We start from the raw sequence: 20,888 nt of genomic DNA on the forward strand, positions 1-20,888 counted from the left end.
AGGTCGAGAAGTCATATTTACATAGCTGTTATCATGCTAGCTAGCTAGCTTACATTTCAAAAAAATAACTTTTGGCTAGTTGTTTTAATTTAACGTTAGCTCTTATAACGTTAATTATCCCCCGTAGTAATTCCAGATAGTATACTAGAAGGTGAATCAACATTAAAACGAGCTGACAACATGTTATATTGTTCTCAAATGTTAATTAAACACATTTGCTGTACTTACCTTAATTCGTCCAACTATGACACACCGATGTAGTGGATTAATCCCCACAATCCGCAGTACTCTCCTGTTACCGGTAGGAGCGCTAGTGCAAGAAAGGAAAACGACCCAGTGGGTCATTTTCCAGGGCATGTACAAATGACCACTGTGGTCGTATAAGTTGGAGGACTTGTTGGTTTGTTCAGAGGTTCAGACATCCCTAGTTTTTATAGCTAAAAGCGAAAACCCACAATTATTACAATACTCTCATTATTTTCAGTTTGTTAGAGAAAAAAATATGAGGAGCATAGTAGTTAAGTGCACTTTATGTGCGAAATCAAAAGATCTATCTAGGTCGTGAAATAGCACAAGTAATCCAACAAAACATTTAGAGCGGTGCCACGCTAACATTAAGTTAGTGAAAAGAAAGCAAACTGAGGACGAAAGCAGAGACAAAACAGTTAAAGGCAAGGCATTTTTATTTATATAGCGCATTTCATACCAAGAGGCAACTCAATGTGCTTTACATAAAAACAGAACAAATTAGAACACACAGTTAAAAGCAAGAACAAAGAAAAAGAAAAAAAGAAAAAGAAAAGTGTATTATATATATACATATATTAAAACGATTAAGAGGACTTACAGTGTAAATCCAAGATTACGATTTAAAATGATTTAAAAGGGCTCAGCCATATGCACATGAAAAAAGAAATGTTTTTAACCTAGATTTAAAAGTGCTTACAGTTGGGGCTGATTTCAGCTCTGCTGGTAGTTTGTTCCATTTGTGTGCAGCGTAACAGCTAAATGCTGCTTCACCGTGTTTGGTTTTAACTCTGTGCTCCACTATCTGACCTGAGTCAGTCGATCTCAGAGCTCGACTGGGTTTATACATTGCTAACATGTCATTCATGTATTCTGGACCTAAACCATTCAGTGATTTGTAAACCAGTAGCAGAACTTTAAAATCTATTCTGTAGCTGACTGGGAGCCAATGTAAAGACTTAAGAACTGGGGTGATATGCTCTGATTTCTTTGTTCTGGTTAAAACTCGAGCTGCAGCGTTTTGGATGAGCTGCAGCTGTTTGATACTTTTTTGGGGGAGTCCAGTCAGAAGACCGTTACAGTAGTCAAGTCTATTGGAAATGAAAGCATGAATCAGCTTCTCCTGATCTGTTTGCGACATAAAGCCCTTAATTCTGGATATGTTCTTAAGTTGATAAAAGGCTGTTTTGGTGATTGATTTGATATGACTGTTGAAGGTCAGATCTGAGTCTATCAGCACGCCAAGGTTTCGGACCTGGTCTTTAGTTTCTAGAGACAGTGACTCAAGGTGTTTACTGACAGTAACCCTCTTCTCTTTATTGCCAAAAACAATGACCTCAGTTTTTTCTTGATTTAACTGCAGGAAGTTTTGGTTCATCCAATTTTTGACTTTCTCTAAACAGTGACACAATGACTCTATTTGACTGCAGTCATCTGGAGACAATGCAAGATATATCTGTGTGTCATCTGCATAACTATGATAGTTGACATTTGAATTCTGGAGAATTTGACCCAAAGGCAACATATATAGGCTGAACAGAAGGGGTCCAAGAACTGACCCCTGAGGAACTCCATATGTCATAGCCACTGGATCGGATTGATAGCTTCCAATGGTCACAAAATAACTCCGCTCCTCCAAGTAGGACCTGAACCAATCTACTACTGTTCCGCTGAGTCCTGCCCAGGTTTCCAACTAATCATCTCTTTCTGTAGTGAACATGTTTCTTCTGTTTGTTACCCAGCATCACCTCTCACCATAGCAAACAGCGTTAAAGGTTAGCCAACGTATGGGACCTTCCAGTGAGTCCAGCCAGAACTCTGCAGGTACTAGGCTCAGGTCCAACAAGGGTCTGGATCTGCTGATCAACGCTGTCCCTCCAAGACAGAGTAGGTGTGCTTCAGAAGCAGGCAGATGTGGAAGGAGACCTCTTGTAGGTCTGGTACTGCTGTGTTTGACACAAATGAAAACTTGACTCCTTGATCTTACTTAGTGGTAGAATGTATTTCTGACATAAACGTATGTGATTACAAAAATAGGAAAAAACTGGCTGAATAAAAATGAAAATACAGAAACAGTAGAGGCAGAGCAAAAGTGACACGATGCTGTATTACCTGAGTTTCTGGGATTTATTCTGGAAGAAGAAACCAGCCTTTGAGGCACAAAGGGAATTTCTCAGGAAAAATATTAAACATCAGTGATTATGGAGAAATACATTAATACAGTTCCACAAGGTAAAATCATCAAGGCTGATTAGATAGCAGTGTGGTCACAGAGTAGAATAAGATTTTGACAGGAAAACTTCTACTTCAGCAAATGGAAAATATAGAGTAATACTGTTTGTACTTCAGGATACGTGTAGAGCTGAATTCACAATAACCAGTTTCAGACATGAGACCTCTCAGTTTGATCTTCATGTGTCCAGGATTATCCAGATAGAAGTGATCATCAAAGTCAGTCCAGTTCTTCCAGGAGTTCAGTGGTTAGGAGATCATTTCACTACTTCTAAGACCAAACATATTCTGACATCAAATCACAATCAGTGATTCAACTGTAAACCAAAGAGAAACATCATCCACCATCAACATTTAAAGCTCAGAGTTGAAGCTGCTGTCACTTCAAAGACTCTCCTTCCTCCAGAGAACACAGAGACACTGAGGAACCAGATGTTAACCAGTAAAATCCAAATCCAGGACAGAGAGGTTGAGTGAATGTGGTGTTGAAGGTGTAGAGGTGGATCAGTTTGTCAGAGGAGACTCTGTAGAAGGACAGAGTTCCAGCAGGACAGTCCACATACACTGATACTCTGTTAGAGACAGAGGAGGAGGAGATGGATGTTCGTATGTTATTGTGACAGACAGAGTAACCATGACGATAGCAGCTCAGACTCCAGGACTGATCATTAAATCCAAACCTGCTGTCCTTCTTGCCTCCTTTCCTTCTGATTCCTCTGTAACTCACTGATATATCAACACCTCCTCTCCTCTCAACCTCCCAGTAACAGCGACCAGTCAGAACATTTCTACACAGCAGCTGATACCAGTCAAATCTGTCTGGATGATCAGGATATGGCTGCTCCTCCTCCACATGTGTCACCTTCCTGTTGTTGTCAGACAGTTTGAGGTTTGTGTTGACTGAGTTTGTGTCCACTTCAAGTTGACAGAAATCTGATGGAGAGAAAAAGACACAACACAGCTGCAGTTTATCATCTGACACATCTGATGGATTTCTTCTTTCTTTCCTCACTGATCAGTCAGAGGTGAGAGGCAGAAGGAGACTTCAGCAGCAGCTGGCCCTGGTAGCCATGACAACCGGACCCTAACGAGCTGACACAGGCAGCAGAAGAGGAGCCAAAACATTATGACCCCTCCACCCATTACAGAGCGCCAAAACATTATGACCCCTCCACCCATTACAGAGAGCCAAAACATTATGACCCCTCCACCCATCACAGAGCGCCAAAACATTATGACCCCTCCACCCATTACAGAGCGCCAAAACATTATGACCCCTCCACCCATTACAGAGCGCCAAAACATTATGACCCCTCCACCCATTACAGAGCGCCAAAACATTATGACCCCTCAACCCATTACAGAGAGCCAAAACATTATGACCCCTCCACCCATTACAGAGCGCCAAAACATTAGGACCCCTCCACCCATTACAGAGCGCCAAAACATTATGACCCCTCTATCCATTACAGAGCGCCAAAACATTAGGACCCCTCCACCCATTACAGAGCGCCAAAACATTATGACCCCTCGACCCATTACAGAGCGCCAAAACATTATGACCCCTCGACCCATTACAGAGCGCCAAAACATTATGACCCCTCAACCCATTACAGAGCGCCAAAACATTATGACCCCTCGACCCATTACAGAGCGCCAAAACATTATGACCCCTCAACTCCTAACAGAACATCCGTGTTTCCTTCACTTTATCAGGTCAGTGAGTTTCTAGAATTATTTATATGTGAAGTGTTTGTGTCCAACATAGATGAACTGTTAATAGAAGTTAACTATTAGCCGACCAATGAATTAGCCTTCAGCTAGCCTTCCAGCATAGCTCCGGTATGTTAGCGAGCTAACCCGCGGGGCTAAGCGGCCCAACACCTGAGGCTAGCGGGAGTTTGTCACAGTCATCACCACGCACACTTTAAACTGGACGGCAGCATCATCGGCACAGTCAGTTTCCACAGGAAGTTTCTAGTTATTATTACTATTGGAGTTTATTTATTTAGTTTTGCAAATCATTCTTGCAGCTGTTCTTCATGTAAATTAAACAATATTACTTCTTATTGGAAAAACAGGAAGGTGATTTTGATGGTGGTATAATATTAAATATAGATCCATTTAAGGGGCCTTTATTTTGAAAATCCAAATCAGAATATCCTGATATTTCCTGGGTGACATCCTGAGAGTGTCTACTATCAGGGTGAAGTGGAATCAGTCTGTGGAAACAGACAGTTTTCTTTAAATGTTAGATTTGATTTGAATATTATTGATTCATTTGACACATACTCATATTTACATTAATATTCTGCTCCTGTCTACATGATCTTGAAACACCAATAAAAGGAAACTGCCTGTTTCCACAGACTCATTCCACTTCAAACTGAGAGGACACAACCCCAGGAAATAGCAGGTTAGTCTGATGTTGAAGTCAGAGGCCTCAGCCACGCCTCTGCTTCCTGAGGACGCTAAGAAGAGCAAGTGGCCCTCCACACTTGTAAACAATCTTCTACCAAGGTACCATTGAGAGGATTCTGTTGAGCAGCATCACTGCAATCATCTGGTTTGGAAACGGTGCAGTTCTTGATGTAAAGACAAGGCAGAGAGTGGTGCGTACAGCCCAGTATCACGTTCTGCCCTTCAGGACATCTACAAGTGGAGGTGTATCAGGAAAGCTTCCAGCATCCTAGGCCAACCTATCCCTCCCCCTCCACTGCCTTTTCTCCCTCCTGCCTGCTGCTAAATGCTTCCAGAGCATCTTGGCCAGAACACTCAGACTCAGCGACAGCTTCGTTCCCCAAGCTGTCACAACTCTGAACACTCTCCCCTCTCTCCCTGCTCCAGAGACTAAGCCCCTAACATCAAGACACACACAACACAGTCCAGTACAAACACAAACTCACTAATGTTGCACAAGACACTTTTAACCCAGATGGACCGACAAAATAAATCAGTGGAGCTACTCAACTTTACATCAACAAGGTTTCACCAACTGGCTCAATCACAACGTTACCGCTAGGGCTGCAACTAACCATTATTTTAATCATCCATTCATCTGTCCATTAGTTTTTCCATTAATCGATGAGTCGGACAAAACAAGCATTAATTTCCAACCCTTTATTCAGAAACAGAGCTGACAGAGCAGAAAGAGCATCAACAGGTTGCTCCTTGAACATCTCTGAGCTGTTAAAGTAATGATTTAAAAAACAAATGAACTAACATGTATGCTTTACATCTGCACAATATATGAAATAAAGTGCACAAAAAGATGTGAGCGTGCACGTGACTCTATGATGATGAAGCAGCAGAATCAGTAGAGTCAGCAGTTCACCTCATCAGGATTGTTCAGCACGTTTCAGCTCATCAACCAAATCATTTCTCTCAAACTGTAACAGCCAGAGTTTTACATGGAGCAGTACCAGTTTACGCCACACGGCGGCGCCTCCTTTGTTTTCATCTCTTAGTTCAGCAGGTGTCACTCTCTTTCTTTGACTTCCTCCATCATCTCCGTAATGTGGACGCTGGTGAAGGCTCCAGTCCACCAACGTTTTATTATCTGTTATTATAGTGTTCTGTAATGAGCCGTGAGACCTGCTTTATATGGTTCTGGTTAATAAATGTATTGAGCTGAAATCCCTCCACTTGGTCTCCTGCCTGCTACTTCATGTTGAAGCATACTACTAGCAGACGTGGCTAAGCTTCTCTCCAACTCCACCTTACAAAGCCAGCAATCATTAAACTTACATCTTGTCCATTTCCCAAGTTGACAACGAGGTTCATGTGACAGGAGAAGTCTGGAATCCAAAAGGCATCAATCCATATCGCTAACAAACGCTACGTGACCATAAAATCTCCCCGCTTGGCCTGCGCCGTACGACCGTACCATACCCGGAGCATCAACACGTTACAAACCAGGCTGAACACTGGATTCCACTTCCTGGTCTCATTTGTAGTTTAATTTGGGCGTCCTGCACCTTGGATGCAGGGGCGCAGGTGGGATTGTTGAAGTGGGGGGGACCAAGCTGTCAGCAAATGATTTCAACTCAATAAGTTCTTTTAGTGTAATTTGGGTTTAACCAGCGCTCCAGTAGTTCCTTTCATAACAGGCTATGGGCCAATGGTTTGCACTAAAAAGCTTCATCTCTGTCTTCCTCACTCCTGGACACATCCTCACATACACCCTGATCAAAACGTCTGAAATGAAACTGTGACTTTGATAGAAACACACCAGACACACACGTGCACCTGGGATGGAAATAAGCAGCACCCATAACACAAACACACACAAGGGTGCACTGGTAAAGGAACAGGCTCAGACAGTTACAGCTGTGGCTCTAGCAAACCTCAGTCAATACTGAAAAGTAATATCATCAAGTATACGTGGATTTCTTGGCAACGTCACAAGTGTTTGCGCGCAGACAGGGGGCAGAAAGACGTGTTTTCAGAGAGTGTTGATAACGGAGGAGGACTGAATCTTTGTGTGTTTCGTTTAGTAGTAGTAGTAGTAGTAGTAGTAGTAGTAGTAGTACAGTCAAAATGCCAAGGAGTTGTTGTGTGGTTGGCTGCACTAAAAGAGCCAGTGATGAGTGCCAGATGTTTAATATTCCATGCTCGTCCATGTTCACGTTCATTCATGTTAAAGTTTAACAAAGTTGTAAACAAAAGACGTTGCCTTCAGTAAATCTGTTCGTAGCAGGCTAGCAGCTAGCGCTAGCTAACTGATATCACGTTTGCAAGTGCTAATGTTGTTATAGCATGCCGGTTGGATCATTACTTCAGAGATATCCCCTTTCAACTTAACTACAGGTTGTATTTTAATACTTAAAACAACATATCTTAGCATAGCCTGCACGTCAACATATCTTAGCATAGCCTGCACGTCAACATGTCTTAGCATAGCCTGCAGGTCAACATATCTTAGCGTAGCCTGCACGTCAACATATCTTAGCATAGCCTGCAGGTCAACATGTCTTAGCATAGCCTGCAGGTCAACATATCTTAGCATAGCCTGCACGTCAACATGTCTTAGCATAGCCTGCACGTCAACATGTCTTAGCATAGCCTGCACGTCAACATATCTTAGCATAGCCTGCACGTCAACATATCTTAGCATAGCCTGCACGTCAAATGACAAAGAGCTCGAAATCTCCAAAAAGGTAAATTCAGCTAAATGTTCCAGATATGTGATCCAGCCAGGAAAGCTCTGTGACTAAAGAAAAACGAAGGGTTCTTAACTTTAATTTAAAAGTAAAATCGGGCTGTCCGATTGATGCCGCTGTTAAAATTGGCTACGTTTTACATTACCCGCCTAACATGATAATTATAGCCGTACATATACAGTGATGTTTGTAAACAGGAAACCCGTGTATATCCCAGTTAGTAATTAGCATTAGTCTAAAAAGAGAAATATAATACCCAAAATACTAGACATATCAACAAAACATAAACACATGTCAAGCTTATTTAAAAACCTCTAAAGCATAAATACTCATTCACAGTACCTGGAAAGTGCAGATGTAAATGTCTTCTTCTCCCGCGGTTTCACTAACAATGGGGCTCAGAGCTCCCCCTCCCGCCACTGCGGGTATTACACATCAAATCACGCCATCTCTCAGAAAAGGACCAACAGCTGGGTGGGCGGTGACGGTATCAACTATGAACCTAGCTAGTTCCCGCCTCCTCGGCACGAGCTGAACGATAAATCTAATACAGCAAGAGAGGCGGGACTTAAGACGAGAACAGCCAATCATCAGCCGCTCACACTCAAAGCCGGTGTCAGTTTGAAGCAGCAACGGGAGGGAGGGGGGAGGAGTCAGCGGCAGCGAGCGCCAGTGTTGTCAGATGTACGATAATTATCGTATTTGTACGATAATTATCGTATTGGTACGATAATTTTGACATCCGTACTGACCCCGAATCATTTCGCAGGCTCGCCTGCCTGCACGCAAGCACGTACAGTAGGCCTGCCCGACACACACACACACAGGCACCACACGGTGTCGCCCGCACGTCAACACACTACAGTTTTGCCGAAGAAGAAAGTTCAGTCTAGACAGAGCCTGTGTTTACAAAACACACCGGCATCATTAGCTGCATGTTTTACTGTAACTTAACAGAAGGGCAGACAGAACCGAAGAGTGGAAGGAAAATGTGGTGACGTAAGGTAAGCGACTTGGACTTGTAGTTCGTTTAATTACGTATTTTCCATAGCGTTTTACTTAACTATCTTGCGACAAACTGTGACATTCTTGGCATGTAAAATCATTTTTTATTCTGAAAAACAACATACACTATATTACCAAAAGTATTCGCTCACCTGCCTTTACTCATTCTATGAACTGAAGTGCCATCCCATTCCTAACTCATAGAATTCAATATGATGTCGGTCCACCTTTTGCAGCTATTACAGCTTCAACTCTTCTGGGAAGACTGTCCACAAGGTTGAGGAGAGTGTTTATAGGAATTTTTGACCATTCTTCCAAAAGCGCATTGGTGAGGTCACACACTGATGTTGGTCGAGAAGGCCTGGCTCTCAGTCTCCGCTCTAATTCATCCCAAAGGTGTTCTATCGGGTTCAGGTCAGGACTCTGTGCAGGCCAGTCAAGTTCATCCACACCAGACTCTGTCATCCACGTCTTTATGGACCTTGCTTTGTGCACTGGTGCACAGTCATGTTGGAAGAGGAAGGGGCCCGCTCCAAACTGTTCCCACAAGGTTGGGAGCATGGAATTGTCCAAAATGTTTTGGTATCCTGAAGCATTCAATGTTCCTTTCACTGGAACTAAGGGGCCAAGCCCAGCTCCTGAAAAACAACCCCATACCATAATTCCTCCTCCACCAAATTTCACAGTTGGCACAATGCAATCTGAAATGTACCGTTCTCCTGGCAACCTCCAAACCCAGACTCGTCCATCAGATTGCCAGATGGTAAAGCGTGATTCATCACTCCAGAGAACGCGTCTCCACTGCTCTAGAGGCCAGTGGCGGCGTGCTTTACACCATTGCATCCGACGCCTTGCATTGCACTTGGTGATGTGTGGCTTGGCTGCAGCTGCTCGGCCATGGAAACCCATTCCATGAAGCTCTCTGCGTACTGTACTTGGGCTAATCTGAAGGTCACATGAAGTTTGTAGCTCTGTAGCAATTGACTGTGCAGAAAGTCGGCGACCTCTTTGCACTATGCGCTTCAGCATCCGCTGACCCCTCTCCGTCACTTTACGTGGCCTACCACTTCGTGGCTGAGTTGCTGTTTTTCCCAAACGCTTCCATTTTGTTATAATAGAGCTGACAGTTGACTGTGGAATATTTAGGAGCGAGGAAATTTCACGACTGGATTTGTTGCACAAGTGGCATCCTATGACAGTTCCACGCTGGAATTCACTGAGCTCCTGAGAGCGGCCCATTCTTTCACAAATGTCTTGTTTCACAGTCTGCATGCCTGAGTGCTTGAATTTATACACCTGGGGCCAGGCCAAGTGATTAGAACACCTGATTCTGATCATTTGAATGGGTGAGCGAATACTTTTGGTAATATAGTGTATGTATAATCCAAGGCACAAGTCGATCGGGACCAGAAAATAATTTATCTTTCGCCATAGACTGCCGTTCATATTTTTTCGAAAGATAGGTCCCATGGAGGCAATCGGAAGGGGCGGGACTTCGGCTCTCTATTAGACATTAGCAGAGCGTGTTCGACTTCATGCAGATCTGACTTGACGTGATGCATGCTGGGTTGTTCATCCTCATAGACCTCGAATATGATTGGTTAAAATTAACTTGTTCAACCCAGCATGCATCACGGTCACGATCTCCACAGACCTGACTTGACGTCGAACGAAGTCTAATGTCTGGTTTAGATCAGTTAAAAAAAAAAACAAGCAGTAGGCCTAAAGTGCTGAAGAATGAGTTCAGAAAGGGAAGGTGAGGACAGTGGAGGGGCGAAGAGGAAGGCAGAGTCGAAAGAGCAGCGGAAGAGTAAGTATAGGCCACAAACATATAGGACAGAGTGGGAAAAAGACCCCACTTTTGCAGGATGGCTAAAACCTGTCCCAGGAAACGAGGCTAAAGCAGCCTGTCGTTGTTGCAACGTCCAAATGGTGGCAGAAATCACGGTTTTAAAAAACCATGAAAAGTCCAAGAAACATACAGATAAAAAGAAAAATCTAGCCCCATCACAAAGGTCCATAGCACAATGCCTACAGAAACCGTCTGAAAAGCAAAAGTTAGATGAATCTGTGAAGAATGCTGAAATCAAGCTAACAGGGTTCATGGCAGAGCACAACGTACCTCTGAGAATCTCAGACCATTTGGTCTTGGTCTTAAAAGATACATTCCATGAGTCACAAATAGCCCAAAATATGAGCCTTGGGCACACAAAGACGACTGCTATAACCAAGCATGTCATTGGGGATTGTTATTCTGAAAGTCTAACAGAAATTCTTAAAAGAAAGAAATTCAGTGTTTTGATTGACGAATCAACTGACATAGGCAATGTAAAAACGCTGTGTGTGGTTGTTCGGTTCTTTGATGAGGGACCACGGAAGATTCAGACCAGGTTTTGGAAACTGGTACAACTCTTCTCGAACACAGACGACCACAGACATGCTAGAGAGGGAGCCACTGCGGAACGACTTTACGCCGAGATGATGAAGTCATTCACTGATGCAGGTGTACCACTAGAAAATATTGTGGGGTTCGGCCGTCTCAGGAGTGATCTTCCAGGCATCACAGTGCAGCGCTGTGTGTGCCATTCACTGCACCTTTGCGCAAGCGAGGCATGCAGACAACTCCCTCGCAGGTGTGAGGATTTAGCCAGAGACATTTATGGGTACTTCAAAAACAGCTCAAAACGTATCGCGCAACTCCAAGAATTTCAAGATTTTTGCCATGTTGAGCCCCACAAAATGTTCAAGCCGTCACAGACTAGATGGCTGTCACTGAACGATGTTGTAAAAAGTGTGTCTGCGCAATGGGATGCTCTCCGTCTTTTTTTCACAGATCAGTGGCTTGAGGCCAGACTTACTGCTGTGGAGACTATTTTTCACTCACTCAATGACCAGTCTCTACGCCTGTTCTATTATTTCCTTGAATGGGTCCTACCGAAATTCACAGATCTTAATCAGTATTTTCAGAGTGAAAAGGTGGTGATCACTTCATTGAGAAGCAAGGTCTGCGAGACTTACAAAGATCTGCTTCTGACGTTCATGGATAGGGACCATGTCATGCGCACTCCACTGAATGACAATGACATCAATAATGGCCCAAAGGTCACACTGAGCTCAATGTACTTGGGCATAAAGGTGATGCAGCATGTGCAGCAGGCAAACATTTCACCAGCAAATCTGACAGATTTTTATGTGCGCTGTCAGAACTTTCTACAGGTTGCCTGCGGGGAAATCAAGAAAAGATTTGATTTTGATGATGCTCTCTTGACCCGCCTTGTATGCCTTTCTCCTGCCACTGCAACAGATGCAAACGCACGAGTTGAGCATCCGTCTCTGCTCCCCCTCATGGAACAAGTGCCACGGCTGATTGACATGTCAGACACAGACAGTCTCCAAGCCATTGATGACCAGTGGAGGCGATTGCCTTTCGTGGCTTTGAGTGAAGACACGAAAGAAATGGATGTCGATGAATTCTGGCATCATATTTCTATGTTGGAGGATTTCCAAGGGATAGCTGTGTTCAGTGAACTGGGAAAGTTTGCTCTGGATGTGCTTGTGTTTCCCCACTCAAATGCGGCATGCGAACGAGTGTTTTCAAAAGTCAATTTAATCAAAACAAAACCACAAAACCGACTCATTACAGACACTCTGAATGGACTCCTGCACACGTCGGAGTGTGTGAAGAATGCTGGGGGGTGTCACGCCTTCAAACCGACGAACACTATGCTGCGCTCCATGACGGCATCCAATCTGTACCATAAAAGGATTCCCCAACCAACAACATCTGCCAACACAGCACAAGTGGATGTGGCATCCGATGATGACAGCGACTTAGAGATCGAATTTGAATCTTTCTAGTGTTAATTGTTCACTGTTTTCTCTCTGTAGGCCTATCATAGTTTAATTAATTATGGTCTAGTTCAAAATGGACTGTCGGCATATTTTTTGCACTTTGGCAAAGAAAAGTTACTTCCTCCAGTTAGTGTGAGCGTATTGCAGCTTGTTTAAATTAGCTGTAAAATCATTTGGAAAATAAAATTGTTTAAAAATAGCTATATTGTATGCGTTTGGTTCGTGTACGATAATTTTTCTCAAAAAACGATAATTTTGAGGTTTTGGTACGATACTTTGACATTTCTAATCTGGCAACACTGGCGAGCGCAGACACAGAGCGGCCTGAGAAACTGAGCGACTGTAGTGAGGCGTTTGAGCGGAACTGCTCAGAAACTGTAGAAAAGGTTTGGGTTTGAACCCTCTCACCGGGAAAACACCCACATCCACCATGGATGCGACGCCCCTGAATTGAGGGGGGTCTCTATGAATCCCCCCGTCCTCAGTGCTATCTGCGCGCATGCGTGGATGACTTGGTTGTACTGATTTCTCCACCTCCGCCATGTTTCAGAACAACGTTAGGGTCTCTCCGATGGTCTTTCCTCTACGTCCGCTCCGCGCTCAACTCAACTTTTTTTTTATACAACAAACATCTCCGTGGCATAATAATGGTGCGACACAACGAATCGATAATGAAATTCGTTGCCAACTCGTTTAATAATCGAACTTTATCGATTTTAACGATTCTTTGTTGCAGCCCTAGTTACCGCTACGTCAGTGGTGTGCAGTCAGGTGAGGCAGGGTAGGCAGTGCCTCACCTAGGCTAATGAGAATAAATAATAAAAATAATATTTTAAAATAAAAAAAATTATAATTTTGTTTTGATTGTTGATTTATTGTTTTAAAATTAAAAAATGAAAACGTGAAATGTGTTGTTTTAACGGTATAAGGAATGCCACTACTCAGGAGAGCTTGTCTTCAAAGCTGGCCTATGTGAATACAGGAGGCTGAGGCAGACTCAACCTCTGCCCCTCTGCCCTGTGTGAAATGAACGCAAACAGTTTAGCAGGTTCGCGCATGCGTAGTCTGTTCTCACGCTGTCTTCAATGGGCTTCATTGAGGCAAAATGCTTCTCTGCCTCCACAGTCCGAGTCGGGACATGTCGGGAATCTCGGCGGGAATCCCGACATGTCCCGAACCCCCCCAAGGTCTCGCGCGATGCTGTTGTCACCGCTGTGCAGTGTTTTCGGCTAGCGAAGGTGGAGATTTCTGAGCTGAGAAAATTTTCAACCTTGACTTTTGAGGGGAAAAAAAAAAAATTAAATGGGAAACCAACCCCTGAACTAAAGGATTTAATCCAGAGGAAGGGACATATAAATTTTGAGGACTTTCCAAACGGACTGGTATAAATTTTGTGCGTGCTATAATCCGCTGGTGTCAGTAATTAGCTACATTTCTGACAGCGGCATTTGACTGACTTTGCAGTGGTTTTAATATTGACTTCTACATAATATATATTTTTGTATGCGATTTAAGCTCTGACTGATTCTGCCTACCCAGCCATGGACCTCACTGCACGTTACTGCGCTACCTCATTCTTTCAGGCACAAAATGGCGGCGGAGCGGTGTCTTTGAACTTACAGCTCCGTCTTTGACACTAAATAATTCAACACTTTTCCTCTTACACAATATACATTCACTCTCTGGTTACATTCACAACAATAATTCCTTAATAAACCGGATAATATTAACTAGCTAACAGTTTATGTTCATTAACTTTAGCTCTCCGCTAGCGCTCAAAACGGAAACAAAAGCACAATAAAATGAGGTCAAACTCACCAAAACCGCTGTGGCTTATTTTTAATATGCTCTTCATCAATTCCCGACCAGTTAGGTGTTGTTTTACAGGTCCTAGATCAACTTTTTATCAAATATTTACTCGCTAATGTCCGTTTGTCTTCTCTGCTTTCTTCTTCTACGTCTTTTCTGTGCAGCATCACTTCAGTGCTGCCCCTAGTGTCTGAAAGAGGCACTAACTGGAAATAGAGACTTTTAATTGTCTGCATTAAATTACTGTTGTTAACATTTTAGACCTTGATGAATTACATGAAAATATTTTAACTTATTTAACTATTGCATCTTAATGAATTATTTATTCCTGTTAATATCATATTTTAATGTTGGTTCCACAAAGAAATATCACTACCAAGCAACATGAAGACATCAGATACCTGGCCTAGTCAACAGCAGTATGCAGCATGTCATTGGGGTTTTCAAGTGGGCACCTCCCTTCACCCATGTTTGGTTAAGTTAGGCCCACGACACCTCAAGAAGGCTGAACAGTGACTTCCAGCGTCCTGGAGTCACCCCTTCCACGCTGCCACGGCACAACCCAGCGCCGTTGAGTGAGAGAGTTGTGACACTCCAATAGACCTCCGTTGTAAAAAATGGCGGCGCTTTTAGCCGCCTACTTCCAGGATTTGAAAGTCGGATTAGTTCCAAACACTGTCATTTGGGCGTTGGACCTCATTCACTTACATTGCTGCGAGTTGAGTTGTTCCAGAGCTAAGCTGCTGAAATATCGACCTCTTTTGAATTGTCAACTGTCTATATTGTATCAGAGGCCCTTTGCGATGCTTATACTGGTCTTCATTTGTATATGCACAGCATAATTATTTATATTTTATCTTGGTTGTTTCAACCAATTTTCGAGCATTGCGTGCTAGCTAATTAGCCAGCACGACTTCCCCTGCTGTGAAGGTAGTTCGGTAATGAATCGCTACCACCTTTATAGCAACTTTTATTTAATTGAATTTTGGGATATACTAACTTTTAATTATGTGACATGTTGGCTGTACTTAATTTGTTGTACTGTTCCTGTTCCATGTTCACTTGGCTAGTGTACAATTTGCCCAGCGCTACTTGCTGATGCTTGATGAGATGCTGATAGATTGCTATCCCGTATGTCAAGGCATTGTCGTGACTCGTGATTTGAGCGAGGGTTATTTAATTAGGAATAACGGGAATTTTAGGACTGGCGAGTTTGGCGTTGTGGTCCTGGGGGTGTCCAGTCATCAGAAGAAGTGAGCTAGCTTCTAGGCGAATTCTGAACGGACCGCCATGGCAGACCTCTTTGCGTTATCACGAAGGTAGGCTAATAGCTGAATCGGAATTTATAAGCAAAATCACGGGAATCAATAGCCTAATACAGCCCAGTTGTGCTCAAATGAATATCACGAGACGTCTACCATCAGATGAATGATATGGAAAAATTAAGTTAGAGACTCTAAAGCCAGTGCTACTACCCATACGAACATGAACACTAAGCTTTTCCCTCCATGTAGCCTAAAACTTATCTAAGTATAAGTTTTTCGTTGTCACCCTGCCTCTCCAAATGCAAAACTGACATTAACAAAAATGCAATAATGTAATAACAGCTGAAAAAGTACTTCGGTGTGTGTTTTATTTTATATTTACCGTTCAATAATGCAGTCGCTGCTGTCTGTCCCATAGAAGAACATGACAGCCAGCGCATGTTTTGGAACTAATTGGGTTTACATGAACCACGTGACAGGCATAGCGGCGACATCAAAGAGTGTCGCAACTCTCTCACTCAACGGCGCTGGCACAACCCCGTTTATCTCACCATTCAGTGACTATCAACAACTAATATTTCAATCATTAGCCTAGTCCTTTTATGAACCACGACCCAAACAAACAAATCTACCAACATAAATAACAAAGAGCATAGGCTCAGGAACAGATAAAAGAAGAGGATCCATCTGAGGATTTTAAAGAACAGAGCAGGTGGCTCAGCTTGGTGTACACCAGTGACGTGTGATGAGGTTCATGACAGATTTACAGTCATCAACCCAATGGAATAGCTTCAATTCTCCAGAAGCCGTGGATGACAAAGGAGGTCAGAGGGCTGTTGAAGGAGAGGAACAGCACCTTCAGGTCTGGGGATGAAACCCAGTACAGGGCTGCCAGAACCAACTTGAGAAAAGGCATCAGGGAGGCCAGAACACCATAGAAGAGGAAGACTGAGGACCACTTCAGCAGCAACAACATACAGCAGGTGTGGCAAGGATTTCAAAACATCACCAACTACAGGTCCAGCAACTTAACTGCAGCTGAAGGTGACGCCTCACTGGCCGAGGAGCTAAATCACTTCTTCACCCGCTTTGAGGCTGGGTCACCAGAGACAGAAAGACCACATTCACCAGCCCCCAGCAGCCACATCCTCACAGTGCAGCCACAGGAGGTAGGACACACTCTGCAGGCAGTGAATCCCAGGAAAGCTGCTGGACCAGACGGTGTCACTGGGAGGCTGCTGAGAGACTGTGCTGACCAGCTGGCTGGTCTATTCACCAGCATATTCAACCAGTCCCTGTCCCAGTGCTTGATTCCCCCCTGCCTGAAGTCCTCCACCATCATTCCTTTACCAAAGAAGACCAACACCAGCCTCAACGACTACCGGCCAGTGGAGCTCACACCCATCATAATGAAGTGTTTCCAGAAACTGGTTCAGAGTCACATCACAGCAAGCCTGCCACCCACATTTGATCCCTGTCAGTTTGTTTACAGGACAAACAGGTCTACAGAAGAAAACAACTTCTCCTCACACTTACACTTTTCTTATTGTACTATTACAAGAGGAATGTTCTGCTTTCTATTGTTTTATATTCATTTATACAGTTTGAAGTTAAACAGGACAGGTCTCTGTTCATTTTGTTGTATTAAAACTAAATTGTTGAATAATAATTTGTTTTCCATGTGTTCATATCACTCAAAAATATGAATCTAATTCAATTCAGGTTTGAGTCATATAGTCAGAAAATAATTTCACACACAAATAAGGGCTAAAAACATTCACCACACCAGGAAGGGTGAAGGCAGTCGGGTCAGCCGGCCCTGCCAATGAGGTGTCCCTTATTTATTTTTCAGGGAGTTGGTAACCCTAGTCAGAGGAGACGTTGGGAAAAACCATAATCCTGTACACACACCTTTCTTATGACTACCCGACTGTTATTCTCCAAACTTTACACGGGAGAGCTCTGTCACGCTTCCACCTAGAGCAGCGCCATAACCAGAAGTCCAGCACAAACTGACACTTTGATGTTTTATCATCATTAGTCAAACTTACACTTCCTCAGACCAGGTTTTAACCACAGCTCTCCACCATGGTCCATCCTGGAGGAAGAAACACAGTCAGAATGATTTTCTATCGAACATGAGTCCTAACTGCTGTTCAACATGAAGCAGAGTTCATCAGTTTATCAGTGAGACACAGAAACAGACTGAAACTCATCAGTATAGACTGTCTCTGATGTTTCACTGTCTGACATCAACAGTTTGACCAACATTCACACATCAACAACTAAACAGTTTTCAGACTGTTCACAGATCAGTCTATCCTCCAGATTCAGTTGATTGTGTTCATTTACATATTCCAGATAGAGGCTCTAATGATGTAAAGATGTAAAGTGCTTAGTCCATATCATAAAAGACTGTATTTGAAAGTTAACCCTGAGATAAATCTTTGAGGTTACCAGAGAATAAAGGAACCAATAAAGGATTTCAGCAGCAGCTTATTTGTAACATGTCATTTTATCACTGTTTATAAATCTGCTCATTCTTTCTGCCTTAAATGTAGAATACTTAAGTTGAAAGTATGTTTTAAAAGAAACAGAAGTTGAATCCAAAGTCTTGGACATATTAAAATTCTCTGAATAATCACAGTCACAGAAGATTATTCTCTCTACACTTTACACCAACAATCCATCCATCAACAGTTGTTGATATATTTCACTAAAACCTAAAACTGTAAACCAGCTGATAGAGGAGGGTTCATCCTCTGAGGTTTACTGTGACTCCAATGAATTTAGATATTGGACAAGCTCCTGTTTTCTGTCCATACCTGAGAGTGTCCAGTCTCCAGAGTGGATCCTTCAGTCCAGCAGACAGCAGCTTCATTCCCTTGTCTCCTGGATGGTTGTAGCTCAGGTCCAGCTCTCTCAGATGGGAGGGGTTGGAGCTCAGAGCTGAGGCCAGAGAAGAACAGCCTTCCTCTGTGATCAGACAACCTGACAGACTGGGGATAGAAAAATATCAGAAACTCAAGAAGAAGAAGGAAAATCCTCCAGATGTTGAACTTCTGCACCAACATGAACCTAAATCAGGATTTAACTGATCAACAACCAGCTGTATCCTGACCTGAGAGTTTCCAGTTTACAGTGAGGACTCTCCAGTCCAGCAGACAGCAGCTTCACTCCTGAATCCTGCAGGTTGTTGTTACTCAGGTCCAGCTCTCTCAGACTGGAGGACTGGGAGCTGAGAACTGAGGACAGAGCTTCACAGCTTCTCTCTGAGAGGTTACAACTGCTCAGCCTGAAGAAGAATCAACATCAAATGTTTTATTTGTCATTTACTAAATGAATCATGTTTCAAATAGTTCCTAAATCCACCTACAGAGCTTTGTTGGAGGCTTTGACCACTGGCAGCAGCCTCAGAAGAGCCTCCTCTGAAGCAGAGTATTTCTTCAGGTCAAACACGTCCAGATCTTCTTCTGATGACAGTAAGATGAAGCCCAGAGCTGACCACTGAGCAGGAGACAGTTCATCTGTGGAGAGACTTCCTGATCTCAGGGACTGTTGGATCTCCTCCACTAGAGAACCATCTTTCAGTTCATTCAGACAGTGGAACAGATTGATGCTTCTCTCTGCAGACAGATTCTCACTGATCTTCTCCTTGATGTACTGGACTGTTTCCTGATTGGTGTGTGAGCTACTTCCTGTCTGTGTCAGCAGGCCTCGTAGGAGAGTCTGATTGGTCTGCAGTGAAAGACCCAGGAGGAAGCGGAGGAACAAGTCCAGGTGTCCATTTGGACTCTGTAAGGCCTTGTCCACAGCACTCTGATGGAGACGTGTTAGTTTAGGTTTATCTCTAAAGACTTTAGACAACAGAGATGTAGTTTGTTGTTCTTCCATCAGGTTGACATCAGAGTTGATGAAGGTCAGATGGACATGAAGAGCAGCCAGAAACTCCTGAACGCTCAGATGGACGAAGCAGAACACCTTGTCCTGGTACAGTCCTCTCTCCTCTTTAAAGATCTGTGTGAACACTCCTGAGTACACTGAGGCTGCTCTGATATCGATGCCACACTCTGTCAGGTCTGATTCATAGAAGATCAGGTTTCCTTTCTGCAGCTGATCAAAAGCCAGTTTTCCCAGAGACTCGATCATCTTCCTGCTCTCTGGACTCCAGTGTGGATCTGTCTCAGCTCCTCCATCATACTTGACCTTCTTCACTTTGGCCTGAACCACCAGGAAGTGGATGTACATCTCAGTCAGGGTCTTGGGCAGCTCTCCTCCCTCTCTGGTTTCCAACACATCCTCCAGAACTGTAGCAGTGATCCAGCAGAAGACTGGGATGTGACACATGATGTGGAGGCTTCGTGATGTCTTGATGTGGGAGATGATCCTGCTGGCCTGCTCCTCATCTCTGAATCTCTTCCTGAAGTACTCCTCCTTCTGGGGGTCAGTGAACCCTCTGACCTCTGTCACCATGTCAACACAGTAAGGAGGGATCTGATTGGCTGCTGCAGGTCGTGTGGTTATCCAGAGGCGAGCAGAGGGAAGCAGGTTCCCCCTGATGAGGTTTGTCAGCAGCACATCCACTGAGGTGGACTCTGTAACATCAGTCAGGATCTCAGTGTTGTGGAAGTCCAGAGGAAGTCGACACTCATCCAGACCGTCAAAGATGAACACAACCTGGAACTCTTCAAAGCTGCAGATTCCTGCTTCTTTGGTTTCAGTAAAGAAGTGATGAACAAGTTCCACCAAGCTGAACTTTCTCTCTTTCAACACATTCAGCTCTCTGAAAGTCAATGGAAATATGAAGAGGATGTCCTGGTTGGCTTTGTCTTCAGCCCAGTCCAGAGTGAACTTCTGTGTTAAGACTGTTTTCCCAATGCCAGCCACTCCCTTTGTCATCACTCTTCTGATTGGTCCATGTCTTCCAGGTGAGGCTTTAAAGAGGTCTTCTTGTCTGATGCTTGTTCCTGGTCTGTCTGGTTTCCTGGATGCTGTTTCAATCTGTCTGACCTCATGTTCATCATTGACCTCTGCAGTCCCTCCCTCTGTGATGTAGAGCTCTGTGTAGATCTCATTCAGAAGGGTTGAGTTTCCTGCTTTAGCAATCCCCTCAAACACACACTGGAACTTCTCCTTCAGAGTAGATTTAACTTTACGTCCACACTCTGCAGCAGGAGTTCCTGAATGAACAAGAAATGTAATGAATCAGTGAACTCATTCATTTTAATAACATTCACATGTGACTGTTTTCAGTCCAGAAGAATTCATAGATGTGATTCAGATGTTTTCATCATATTAACATCAGAGTCTAGAAATA

The 20,888-nt window shown here is 43.6% G+C and overlaps 1 protein-coding gene across 1 annotated transcript in view; it reads right to left on the reverse strand.

Moving 5' to 3' along the window:
• LOC311499740 (uncharacterized protein) overlaps window positions 1-20,888 on the reverse strand; it is a 420,449-nt gene that overhangs the window by 215,888 nt on the left and 183,673 nt on the right. Inside the window, exons 9-10 of the mRNA XM_084560857.1 lie at window positions 18,693-18,866; window positions 18,397-18,570 (exon numbers count right to left, since the gene is read on the reverse strand). Of these exons, the coding sequence (XP_084416983.1) occupies window positions 18,397-18,570; window positions 18,693-18,866 (348 nt within the window). The remainder of the gene's footprint in view (window positions 1-18,396; window positions 18,571-18,692; window positions 18,867-20,888) is intronic.

The sequence above is a fragment of the Chelon labrosus genome, assembly GCF_963514085.1.
Source record: "Chelon labrosus genome assembly, chromosome: 14".
In the NCBI taxonomy this organism is placed as follows: Eukaryota; Metazoa; Chordata; class Actinopteri; order Mugiliformes; family Mugilidae; genus Chelon; species Chelon labrosus.